Source organism: Coregonus clupeaformis, chromosome 13 (genome assembly GCF_020615455.1).
Source record: "Coregonus clupeaformis isolate EN_2021a chromosome 13, ASM2061545v1, whole genome shotgun sequence".
Taxonomy (NCBI): Eukaryota; Metazoa; Chordata; class Actinopteri; order Salmoniformes; family Salmonidae; genus Coregonus; species Coregonus clupeaformis.
In genome coordinates, this window is record NC_059204.1 from 55812156 (window position 1) to 55825352 (window position 13197).

The following is a 13197-nucleotide window of genomic DNA, read 5'->3' on the forward strand; positions in this document are numbered from 1 at the left end:
TACATTATAAATGCAAAATGTATTACACTATAAGCAGCTATTACATTATTAGCAGTTATTACAATATCAGTTGCTACAAACCTGTATAAGCCTATGTTGATTGCACCACATATAATAAATCATGTTTGCCCTCAAAACTCTGCATATGTTTTCCCATGCCTTCTCAGTCCCAGCTTTCTAGACATCATATTTAAAACATGGAGGGTTATTAATTGCAACAAACTTCACAAAATGAATTGTAGGCTCACAATGTAGTTGGCTGAAAACACATTTGTTTTACTTACTTTAAGGGAATTTTCTGTGGTTTACGGTGCCTTCAGAAAGTATTCATACCCCATTTTGTTGTGTTACAGCCTGAATTCAAAATGGATTAAAAATAATAATTCTCATCCATCTACACACAATACACCATAATGACAAAGTGAAAACATGTTTTAATTGTTCCACATTTATTGAAGATGAAATACAGAAATATTGCATTTACTTACATTTTTTGCAGTATTACTTTAGAACTTGTCGCAAACAAGCTTCCTTCTTTTCACTCTGTCAATTAGGTTAGTTTTGTGGAGTAACTGGAATGTTGTTGATCCATCCTCAGTTTTCACCTATCACAGCCATTAAACTCTGTAATTGTTTTAAAGTCACCAATGACATCATGGTGAAATCCCTGAGCAGTTTCCTTCCTCTCCGGCAACTGAGTTAGGAAGGACCCGTGTATCTTTTTAGCGACCGGGTGTATTGATACACCAGTGTAATTAATAACTTCACCATGCTCAAAGGGATATTCAATGTCTGCTTTTTTTTTATTTACCCATCTACCAATAGGTGCCCTTTGCGAGGCATTCGAAAACCTCTGTAGTGTCGAGTCAATGCTGCTAATTATTGCTGTGAAACAAAGAGTCCGCTTATACTGTACTTTGATTATAAGTTTTATTTATATCACAAGATTTCAGCATAAGTTTACAGACGCCTGCAGTGTCTGGAGAACAGTGTCCCAAAATAATATGTCTGTTCTAACGTCCTTTGTCTCTAGCCTATACTTATAAGATATGCAAAAATATGGGTGGCTCCCTCTACTGTCCAATCACCTGTCTCCAACACACAGACTTCTCTGTCCTATGTGGCGTTACACTAAAACAATTCCTTCTGACACTAAATAAACATTTTCTCAGGTTCCACTTAAAACCATTAACAAAGTCATAATCTTTAATACACTACACCTCCCTGGTCTTTGTGGTTGAATCTGTGTTTGAAATTCACTGCTCGACTGAGGGACCTTACAGATGTGTGGGGTACAGAGATGAGTCATTCAAAAATCATGTTAAACACTATTATTGCATTCAGAGTGAGTCCATGCTACTTATTATGTGACTTGTTCAGCTAATTTTTACTCCTGAACTTATTTAGGCTTGCCATAACAAAGGAGTTTAAATACTTATTGACTCAACACATTTCACCTTTACATTTATTGTTAATTAGTACAAATTTCGAAAAACATAATTCCACTTTGACATTCTGGGGTATTGGGTGTAGGCCGGTGACAAAAAAATCTCAATTTAATCAATTTAAAATTCAGGCTGTAACACAACACATTTTTTGAAAAAGTCAATGGGTGTGACTACTTTCTGAAGACACTTTGCAGAGCTCTGCTGAATAAAGCTGGTCCACTTTAATGTGCTTCCATATTTCTAAAGGTTTCCTTTTATAAAGCCAGCTAGGTGACATGTCATAGAGCTACAGGCAATGTTTGTAACACCTAATAACTTGCTATTTATAATTACAGGAATGTCTTCTTAATGCATGCCACTTCAGGCAATTTATTATGCTATGTACCGGTAATATTTAATTGCTACAACCGATTCTACAGCAGAAGCTAATTGATTGGTAGGGCAAAGGGTAAATACATGTCAGAGTGGTCCTGAGTGATATGTTCCTGGAGATGTTTGATGATGGTTATGATGATGATTAGACTTGGTACAGTAGGTGAGAGGTGCAGCAGGTTGCATGAAGGATCACTGGCTGCCTTTAGATCCCACAGCGTCCCTCACCTCTTGGGGCACTTGGACAGTCATACCATCCATCCACTTCTGCACTGTCACCTGGCAACCAAGACGGGACCTGTCAATCAGAAGCAGATTAGAGGCAGATAGATGATTTCAGATCATTTATATAAACTACTCCAGATTTGTTTTACTGATTACCGAATTTACTGCAATTTGTTGCGTCTATGTCAGTTCAGCAGTGAGGCCCTACCACTTGTTTCTGTTTTGAAGGCCCTTGGAGGGGGGGCTTGACCGGAGTAAATCAACATTTATTGTGTGTGCCTGTTTTGATTGAGCTGTGATTGTGTATGTTAATCCTAACATTTCCACAAGCGAAGGACACTTTATCATTTCAAAATTAAACTCACGTCTTGGTAAGCCCGTAAGCTAGATCTAGCATATCCATCTCCTCATCCACCATTGTTTCCATCTTTTCATAAAATTTCTTGTCAAAAATGAGATGACAGGTGGAGCATGCTAATGTCCCCTCACATGCACCTGAAGAACAACAGAAGAGACAATAAAGGGACACGTGAAAAGCCTTAAAGACACCTGGATAGTAGATGGCTTTTATACTGTAAAGGCAACATACAGTGATACATATTTGCTGAAGATATTCATATTCTACTTGTCTATTTTTCCTGTTTACATACCAAAACCACTCATGTCCAAGTTTTTGTTTACGACAACATCTAACAGGGTCTGTCCTTCAGTGACAGCAGTGGTGGTTTTGATGCCATCTTGGTTAATAAAGTGTATTGTGACTTTTTCCTCCGACAAGCTGTAAAAAGAGCTTGTTATAAACCATGACTTTCCAGATAAAGAGTACATATCAATTATCTTAATCAATATGTTTGAAAAGTTCAAACATTTAGTGGTCTTTCTGGATGTATTGTATCAAAGCCTATTAAAATATTTTCATCTTCATCCAACTGAATAAACTATTATCAGCAGTTATCATATTATCCCCATTGTAGAGGTACTCACTATAATATGGCTCTTGGTGAGAACAGAAAAACAACAGTATGAACACATAATTTAAATGTACAGAAGATTTTAAAAGATACGGTTTCAAAAGACCTATAAACTAACCTTAGCAGATAATGTTATGGTCCTACAAGTAATTTCAAATCACCTACCTGTTATTTTGAGAGTCTGAGTGTATGGCCGAGTGGATGCTGATTGCTTTGCCTTGGCTGTGTGGGGTCCAGGTTTTAATGAGGTAAGTTTTGACTCCCATTGAGATATAGGGTGTATCGACCAGCTTAGTGAAAAGGAAGGAGCCGAGATGCAAACACCTTGCCATGTTGGCCTGTTGCGTGTCGATTGTGGACTGTGTGTGGTAAGGGGTCCTCTGGTGAATAACATTAGCCTTGAGTAGAACTCAGCCCACAAGAAGGGCCAAGGCCTAGCATAGATGACCTAACCTCAGCTCTGCAGATGGCTGTGAATGGTTTAACTAACATTTATAAGATTTACACATCTCATAAACCCTAAGGTCAAACTGTAAGTCATCGTGGATCTTCAAGTATGCATCCTCAATGGCTTCCTACACTGTTTACATACAATTAGCTCATTTTGACTTCTGTTGAAAGCTTTTTGTTCCTCATAAGAATATGTTGTTGTTTTTCATTGAAAAAAAAGAAAGCGATCTCTGTCCAGAAAACTTAGTTATAAACATAATTGAATTGCATTTGGAGCAGCCACCTGTTATGTGACTATATGGATAACCTACAATAATTTATTACCTACAAGACGTTGAACATCTGTCTCATCTATTGTCTGTATGATGATGTGTGGGCGTTGTAAACCTGCTTTTAGTTTTAAAATGTAACGTTTTATAACTTCCTTTAGTTCTACTCTTGTTGGTGGAGGTCACACATTTTTACAGGAGCTCACAGAAAACTGGCCCACATATCATCCTCTAGGAATGTATTTACAAGTACATTATGTGCACATTAGGTTGTACAATGGTCAGAATTAGCTCTTAATGTTTGTTAAGGCTAGAAAATATACAGTACCAGTCAAAAGTTTGGACAGGCCTACTCATTCCAGGGTTTTTCTTTATTTTTATTATTTTCTACATTGTAGAATAATAGTGAAGACATCAAAACTATGAAATAACACATGTGGAATCGTGTAGTAACCAAAAAAGTGTTAAACAAATCAAAATATATTTTATATTTGAGATTCTTCAAAGTAGCCACCATTTGCCTTGATGACAGCTTTGCACACTCTAGAATCTCAAACAACTAAACAAATTACCTTATTGTTATTTTACTTACGAGGTCAAGATAAATTAAATAATGGTCCTCACACTGAGGGAGGTCTCTAACCTTTACAAGCTCACATAACCTTTACAAGCTCACAGCAAAACTGACCACATAATTTTAGAAAATGCATGTATAACAAACAAAGTTATTCCACTAAACCAACACCTGCTATTACCGCACCTGCTATTTCAACCTCTAAATGCCTGGCTATGAAAAGCCAAGTGACATTTGCTCCTGATGTACTGACATGTTGCAACCTCTACAACCACTGTGATTATTATTTGACCCTGTTGGTCATTTATGAACGTTTGAACATCTTGGAGAAAAATCTGGCATTAATGTACTGTTATAATCTCCACCCGGCACAGCCAGAAGGGGACTGGCCACCCCTCAGAGCCTGGTTCCTCTCTAGGTTTCTGCCTTTCTAGGGAGTTTTTCCTAGCCACCGTGCTTCTACATCTGCATTGCTTGCTGTTTGGGGTTTTACGCTGGGTTTCTGTATAGCACTTTGTGACATCTGCTGATGTAAAAAGGGGTTTATAAATACATTTGATTGATTGATTGATTGATTGATTGACTGATTGATTTAACTGTTTTGTGAGTGGTGGAACATGTCGTGTTCAACGTGAGAGCAGTATTGTGTCAATACATTTTGTCTAAGGACAGGGTTGCATGGCAACCAATTATGTATATAAACCCTGAATTGCTGATGCTATGTTTTGGCCATGGAGAGGCTTTGAAGCCACCGGTCGGCCATATTGGCACTCCCCGGAGCGGTCCTCCATAATTCTACAGTATTTCAATTAAATGTTTAAAGGACAAAATTACATGTATTTAAGTATTGTTGTGTTGTAGTGGGGACAGTAACATTAGTACTTTCAAAAAATTATACTTTAAGGAAAATGTTTTTATATATATTTTCTTTTTTTATTGGTATGTTTAGCATATAATTTAAAAGTATGCATTAAGGTGTCTGTAATAGAATAAACGTGGCAAAAACAAATGTAACCATTAATAAATGAATTTCTATAGCTTCCAAAATCCTTTTTACAATAGTGGGGGAGTGCCAAGATGGAGGCGCAGTGGCTTCAAAACAGCGCCCCCTGAAAGTCATCTAGTATATATATATATGTAGATCATTCATGGCAACTGGTGTCCTTGTTGCCATGCAACCCTGTCCTTCATGACCAAGGTCTCTGGAGTTCTCAGTATCCCTGACAAACTTGCTCAATGATAACAACATCCAGACAGAACATTGATTTTACACTTAATTAAGTAATTATAGTTGGCTACAGTCTTTATATTTTGACTTTGCGGGACAGCTACTGTAGGCAGTGAATTGTAATAATTTGGCATAGCATGGACATTTTAATAGAAGTATGTTTATGTTTTCCCCATCTCCCCTCTCATAAATAGGAGACTCATTACAGCTAGATTTGTTAAAGGTTAACAACACGAGGCAGCATGTGCATTAAATTAGACACTGGTGGCCAAAATACAATTTACGTACAAATTACAGCTGCATCTATGTGATGCCCAATGACGTGTGGAAATATGCACATGCTACTGTATATGCACAATGTCATTTGTGGGGGGAACTACAATGGCTGAAATGCAGGATATTGAATGCAATAACCTTCAAAAGACAGACATCAGATGACACAGCCTTGTGTTTCAGCTTGTTGAATCATTATCTCCAGCTATGTTTTTCTTTTCAACTCACTGCAAACAAAAAATTACTACAGGAGAGTATCTTTCTGGGTGCAGATTTTCTTAGGTTGCACCCTGGTCACTTTGCTTAATTCTCCTTTTATCTTATGCATTGACTCCATATACCAGCTGTCTGTTACACTGGATCAACTATTCTCATCCTACCAGGTAAAAATGCATGATTGAATCAACATTCTCTGTGTGTCATATTTAATTTTCCCCCTAACATACTGATGTTTACCATCCATTGAAGAAGTAGTAAACGTACACAGTTTGTGTTATTATGTTGATTTGATGGTAACACTTGATATGAAGGGTATCCATAAGGTATTCATAACATCTTTATAAAACCAGTCATGACACCTTTATGAATGTTGCAGTATCATTCATGCAACATTCATAGCACATTTATTAAACATAATTCATAAGCAGTCTTCAAAATAAAAAGTTCCTTTTCATTAGAGTACAACAACAAAAAACCTGGTTGATGGTGGTACAATAGATGGTGGCTAGGTTACTGACTAGGTGGGTTCAAGCTCAGGTCTTCTTTGTACCACAAGACTGTGTTAGCCTGCTGAGCTAGGGGCTAGGCATTCGTTTGTGGAGCTAATGCATGTCTTCAGGTCTCAGCTAAGGATGTATACTACCACATTACAATGGCAAATAATTGCTCTGTTGCCAACCAGACCTGGGTTCAAATGGTACTTGAAATCTTTCAAATACTTTGAGCGTTTGCTTGAGCCTGCCTGGATTGCCAGATGGGCGGGTGGGGTTTGCACTTTTGGGACTTATCAATTGATCCATTGTGCCAAGCAAGCTCAATCAAGCCCAACTAGCTTATGTATGTAAAAGATACTACACCCAGGGCTGGTGCCATTCCATACCACCATTGTGGCCTTGAGCAAGGAATTTAACACTTACACTGCTACAAGGGTTATGCTGTAAGGCCTACCCTGTGCTTCTCCCAGCCTGTCAAGAGGTTGGGTACTGTGACAGTAAATATACACATTTTTGTTGTACAAAGGATGAACACAATTTAATTAGAGGGAACTTAAAAATAAAAAAATATGAATGATGTTGAATAAATGTGTTGTGAAGGTTGTTATGAATGATACTGCAACACTCATAAAAGTGGTATGACAGGTATCATAAAGGTGTCATGTACAGTATACCCTTTTCATATAAAGTGTTACCAATTTGATATTGCGTAAAGATTTTTCCCTGAGGGATGTCTTTATGCTGCTGAAAATAGTGTCCATGTTGCCCTATTTGGTTTGATGTGAGAATACTTTAGGTGCATGATATATTTGGCCACTCCTGGGAGAAATGGAAGTCCTTCTTAATTAATAAAAATCATTATGTTGAGCTGAACCGTAAGTCAACAAGTCATCCGTCCAAGTGTTAAAACAGGATTTGATTTAGGGGTTTAACATATTCTGGTAGCCTACACGCAAACAAGAGAAGACATTTCAGAGATTCCACAGTGTGCTGAGAATTAAGCGCTTTCTGAAGCGTATGAATACAATTCTTGGTCAATAAAGGACCTCTAGTGTCCCTGCAGGATATTGCATTCCTTGCAGGATATTGCATCTACACTGAACAAAAATATAAATGCAAAATGTAAAGTGTTGGTCCCATGTTTCATGAGCTGAAATAAAAGATCCCAGAAATGTTCCATAAGCACAAAAAGCTTATTTCTCTAAAGTTTTGTGCACAAATTTGATTACATCCTTGTTAGTGAGCATTTTTTCCTTTGCCAAGATAATCCATCCACCTGACAGGTGTGGCAAATCAAGAAGCTGATTAATCAGCATGATCATTACACAGGTGCACCTTGTGCTGGGGACAATAAAAAGCCGCTCTAAGGTGCAGTTCTGTCACACAAAACAATGCCACAGATGTCTAATGTTTTGAGGGAGCGTGCAATTGGCATGCTGACTGCAGGAATGTCCACCAGAGCTATTGCCAGATAATTGAATGTTAATTTCTCTACCATAAGCCGCCTCCAACGTCGTTTTAGAACATTTGGCAGTACATACAACCGGCCTCACAACCGCAGACCACGTGTATGGCGTCGTGTGGACGAGCGGTTTGCTGATGTCAACGTTGTGAACAGAGTACCCCATGGTGGCGGTGGGGTTATGGTATGGGCAGGCATTTTATAAATGGCAATTTGAATGCACAAAAATACTGTGATGAGATCCTGAGGCCCATTGTGAGGTCCCTTTTTTAAAGGTATCTGTGACCAACAGATGCATATCTGTATTCCCAGTCATGTGAAATCCATAGATTAAGGCTTAATTCATTTATTTCAATTGACTGGTTTCCTCATATGAACTGTAACTCAGTAAAATCTTTGAAATTGTGGCGTTGCGTTTTATATTTTTGTTCAGTTTATTTCAAGGGCTTTTTTACATGCAGGCCAAAATGAGAGCAGACGGGGACGAACTGGGACCTGAAATCGGTCCAGACATTTCTAAGGGCATTTTCACACATAGTTCTGAGCTATAGTTCAAATCAGAGTTTGATTATTTGTTACATTGTATTGGTTTCACATTGCCAAAATGTCAAATGAACTAAAATGCCACGTGTTCATGCAACCCACTGGGCCCAGACGTCAGTTCAATTGGTTGAGATTACATTTGCTTGAGTTGTCAACTAACGTGAATTCAACGTGAAATCAACAAAAAAATGTCACCATGTCATTGGATTTAGGTTAAAGGTTGGGTGAAAAAAATACAAAATTCCCTTAGTTGATGACTTTTTTCAAATCCAATCGATTTTCCATTTTGATTAAATGTCATCACATTTACTTTTTTTGTTGAAATGACATGGAAATAACATTGATTCAACCAAAACCCCAACCCCACGCTACTTAGACACACAGGCAGTAATGCTACTGACACATAACATAGGCAGTACACTATAGTACAGCGTTTCTCAACTTTTACTGTACCAGTGACAGGTGAAACATAGCCCTCCTCCTTTTTTAACAACTTATTTTTAACCAGCTCCTGTTTAAGACAAATACAACAGGTAAAAACACAGCTGGAGATATAACTCACAACTATATCTGTGCCTCGGTTGCCTCCCTGTAGTGCAGTCTGTCTCTGCATCTTCTCTGCTGTCACTCTGTCTCGGTCTGTCTGTCTGTCTGTGCTTCTCCTTGTGTCACTCCTAAGTGTTCATTGCTAAGAGTGTGCCTCCACTGCACTCATCTCTGAGCTGTCTCTGCTAAGCCTAGCATCTTTTCCCACAGTACTGGTACCAGAAGACCAGGGACCACACTGCCTGTGCTGGGCCCAGCAAGATCCTAGTTGTGAATGAATAAACACATTTATTACATAAAGAAGAAAAAATACTGAATAAATGCCTAATAGATTACCATTGGCTCATAATACTGTATAAAAGCCTAACTACTTATTTTGCAAATACTGTATAAGTGCCTGGCTGTCATACATGTCTGTCTGTCGACAGCCTCAATTCGTCGGGGCATGGACTCTACAAGGTGTCGAAAGCGATCCACAGGGATGTGGCCCATTTTCACTCCAATGCTTCCGACAGTTATGTCAAGTTGGCTGGATGTCCTTTTGGTGGTGGACCTTTCTTGATACACACGGGAAACTGTTTAGCGTGAAAACCCCAACAATGTTGCAGTTCTTGACACAAACCGGTGGCACCTACTACCATACCCCGTTCAAAGGCACTTAAATATTTTTGTCTTGTCCATTCACCCTCTGAATGACACACATGCACAATCCATGTCTCAATTGTCTCAAGGCTTAAAAATACTTATTTAACCTGTCTCCTCCCCTTCATCTACACTGATTGAAGTGGATTTAGCAAGTGACATCAATAAGGGATCATAGCTTTCACCTAGATTCACCTGGTCAGTCTGTCATGGAATGAGCAGGTGTCCTTAATGTTTTGTATACTCAGTGTGTATTTCCTTAAACATCCTGTGTTGTGTGCTTATTCTTTTATCAGGTACTGCAGGAATGGCTACCAATGGCATGCCCATCTTTTTGTGAGAAATTAGACTGGTCACTCAAAATATTTATAAAGTATTTATAAAGTATAAATAGCACTCACTTTAGATTAGGGACTGCAAAAAGACTTACTAATCATTAGTAAATTGTTTATTAATGTGGGAGTAATGATTAATAAAAGGTGAACACACCTAAAATCCTTATAAATGGTTTATAACAGACCCTTAAAATAAAGTATTACCCATCCTAGTTAAGAATGAATAAACACATTGAAGAAAGAAGAACATCACTGAATGAATGGCTTATAGATGACTACTTGTTGTGTGTATGTACTGACATGTACAGTATGGGTAACTGATAGATGCACACACACACTACATGTTAATGTTTTTAAATGTATGTAAATTGTAAAGTATTTTGTCTGTAATGTATTTTTCGTTATATGTCGGACCCCAGTAAGACTAGCTGTCGCTAGTACATCAACATTTTGATGTCGCTAATACATCAAAATCACTGCCCACTTACAGTGCATTCGGAAAGTATTCAGACCCCTTGACTTTTTCCACATTGTGTTACGTTTTAGCCTTATTGTAAAATTGATTAAATTATTTTTTTCCCTCATAAATCTCCACACAATACCTTGTAATGACAAAGCGAAAACAGTTTTTTTGCAATGTTTGCAAATGTATTATAAATGAAAAACAGAAATACCTTATTTACATAAGTATTCAGACCCTTTACTCAGTACTTTGTTGAAGCACCTTTGGCAGCGACTTTCCAGCCTCCAGTTGCGGTGGAATGTAATGTAATCCGACACCAGACCGACTAAGACCTACTCGCTAGCTGAAGAGACAGATACAGAAGCAAATAAACATGGATACAAATTAAAATACACAGTCCCCGAATTTACCTTTAACAGAAGATAATTTAGTAATTATTCTGCATGAATTCAGTGTTTCATTGTACTAAACTATGACTTGTATTCAGTGGCGATTTTAGCATGTAAATCTTGTTGGGGCAAACTCCCCAAAAATGTTTTAGACGCATGCCAGCAAAGCCACTACACAACACTACACAACACTAAACAATACATTAACTGCACTATAACAGTGAAAAACGGTGCCCACAAACTGTTAGGGCCTACATAAAGCTGTCCCAACAGCAGAGCTTTCTTTTCAGCACCATGGAGTGAAGCCTTGTCTGGCAGCGAAACAGCTGATATGGCTGACTTGCTTAAACAAATGTGGGTTCTACTGACAACTGAGATGTACAAACTATGGCATAAGGGAACAACGAGCGGATAAGAGGCAATCCGTAATTTCAATTAAGACATTAATGAACGAGCTAGGACGGACGTAGGCAATATAACCATTTGTTCAGCACTTTTGAAATGTACAGCGACAGAATTCAGAACATGGGCCGTTCTTACAGTATTCTCCCAGTACACCAAGTCAGAACCATAGGATAAATAAAGGGGGCATATAAGCAGACAATGAACGCTCTTACAATACTCAATGATTACATTTCTCTGAAACAGGCTATAGGCTACATGTGCACCACCAAGTCAGAACAGTAGGCTAAGTTATGAGGGGGAAATGGACCAAATTATTAGGGTGAGGCACATGCCTACTAACAGCTTACTACATAACATACTGTACACTTAGTATTACTTCCTTAGCTACAGTATACATATCTCCCTGGCATATTACATCATTATGCAGCAGCATACAAGACATTTTTGGACTCACCTTGTTGTTCTGTGCTCACTTGAACGGGAAGGTGGCACGGCAGTCCTTCTTGTGGGTACACTTTGTCATCAAACTTTGTCATCAAAGTCTGGCATTCTCTGGATTTATGGTACTTTCAAGACAACTGGGAACTCTGAAAAAAACAAGGTTGAATCATGACGTCAGTGATCTTTAGGTCAGAGCTCTAGAAAGAGGCCCGAGTTCCCAGCTTGGAATTCCGAGTTGGATGGCCGTTCAAAACGTATTTTCCAAGTTGGAGCTAGTTTTTTTCAGAGTTCCCAGTTGTCTTGAACTCACTGAAGTCGGAGATTTCCCAGTTCTGAGTTTCCAGTTGTTTTGAACACGGCAGAAGTCATGCTGGATTGACAGCATGGCCAATGTATTCAACCTTTTCTGGCCCATGGTGTTGTATGTGAATGTTTATCCTTTTAAGCTTGGAAAAGAGACCCTTAAACCCAGACTTGGACCACACACCCACTCCACTGAATAGCAGGCTAGTGATTGCTTTGCAATGCTTGCAGTTAGCCACTGATTCATTCCAAACCACTCATTGTTGAATTTGCAACAATTTCCAACTTGTTGTGTAATGTTTATGTCCAACGGCCGATGAGCACTGATACATTTTATCTATAATTTCTCATCATATGACAAGGATTGAGAAGGATTTGCCAGTAGATTGTCGATTTGATTCATGATAATGACTGCTTGTCTAGCTTGCTAGCTACAATTTTGAATGTATGATGTTGACATGACCAGTCCAATCAAAGCTACGGTAGATATAACGTGATTTGACGTCATTTTATCTGTGGCCAATGACCTTGAGCCTTCTTGGATGGGCACTTCTAATATAAATCTATGGCAGCACCCAAGGGGCTGTAGATTTTGCAGTGACGTAGTGTCCCCATGAGTGACAGAACACTGACCCAATCACGGCGCAACTAGAGAACATTACCAACCCCTACGCTCCGTATTTTCCACTGGCTGCCCCACCACCACAGAAAGCACTGAGCTAGGCTGAAACACCTGCATTTTGGAGCTGCCTTACTCAAGAAGCAAAAAAAGAGACCATGTTTGTATTCGGCTTTATTAATTTTTTACATTGTTTGCAAACTGATATGTGAAACGTATTAATGCCAAAATAGCATGCAAAACAGGCAAAAAAAAACAGGTGGGGGCTCTGCCCCACCTGCCCTGAATGACGGGTCACCACTGCTTGTAGTTAAGAAAAAGCAGTAGCACTGTATTTAATGTCTCAAAGATGGCTATTGGTTTATGTGTTATAAAAGTAAATCTAACAACTTTTTAGGCTATTGCATGTTAGTGCCTGTCATATGTGTTCTCCCGAATCCCCTGTTCCCTAATTAGGCCTAAGTGTTAATTAGCCTACTATTTCATACAATATACAGCCAAAATATCAACTGGCAGCAGTAGGCTT

At 38.6% G+C, this 13197-nt stretch overlaps 1 protein-coding gene across 1 annotated transcript; it reads right to left on the reverse strand.

Moving 5' to 3' along the window:
- Nucleotides 1-1565: 1565 nt before the first annotated feature.
- LOC121579938 (adrenodoxin) lies at nt 1566-3357 on the reverse strand. The gene is made up of 4 exons (XM_041894946.1): nt 3182-3357; nt 2696-2823; nt 2411-2540; nt 1566-2118 (listed from the first exon to the last, which is right to left on the reverse strand). The coding sequence occupies exons 1-4, from the start codon at nt 3346-3348 to the stop codon at nt 2013-2015; spliced, it is 531 nt and encodes a 176-aa protein (XP_041750880.1). The 5' UTR covers nt 3349-3357; the 3' UTR covers nt 1566-2012.
- Nucleotides 3358-13197: the final 9840 nt, after the last annotated feature.

Bases quoted from the DNA above. Each gene is read 5' to 3' on its own strand.
- LOC121579938 (XM_041894946.1), bottom strand. From the start codon at position 3,348: ATGGCAAGGTGTTTGCATCTCGGCTCCTTCCTTTTCACTAAGCTGGTC. The intron at 2,824-3,181 runs GTAGGTGATTTG...CTCTTTTTACAG, and splicing joins TCAGACTCTCAAAATAACAG to CTTGTCGGAGGAAAAAGTCA. The intron at 2,119-2,410 runs GTGAGTTTAATT...TCTGATTGACAG, and splicing joins GCTTACGGGCTTACCAAGAC to GTCCCGTCTTGGTTGCCAGG.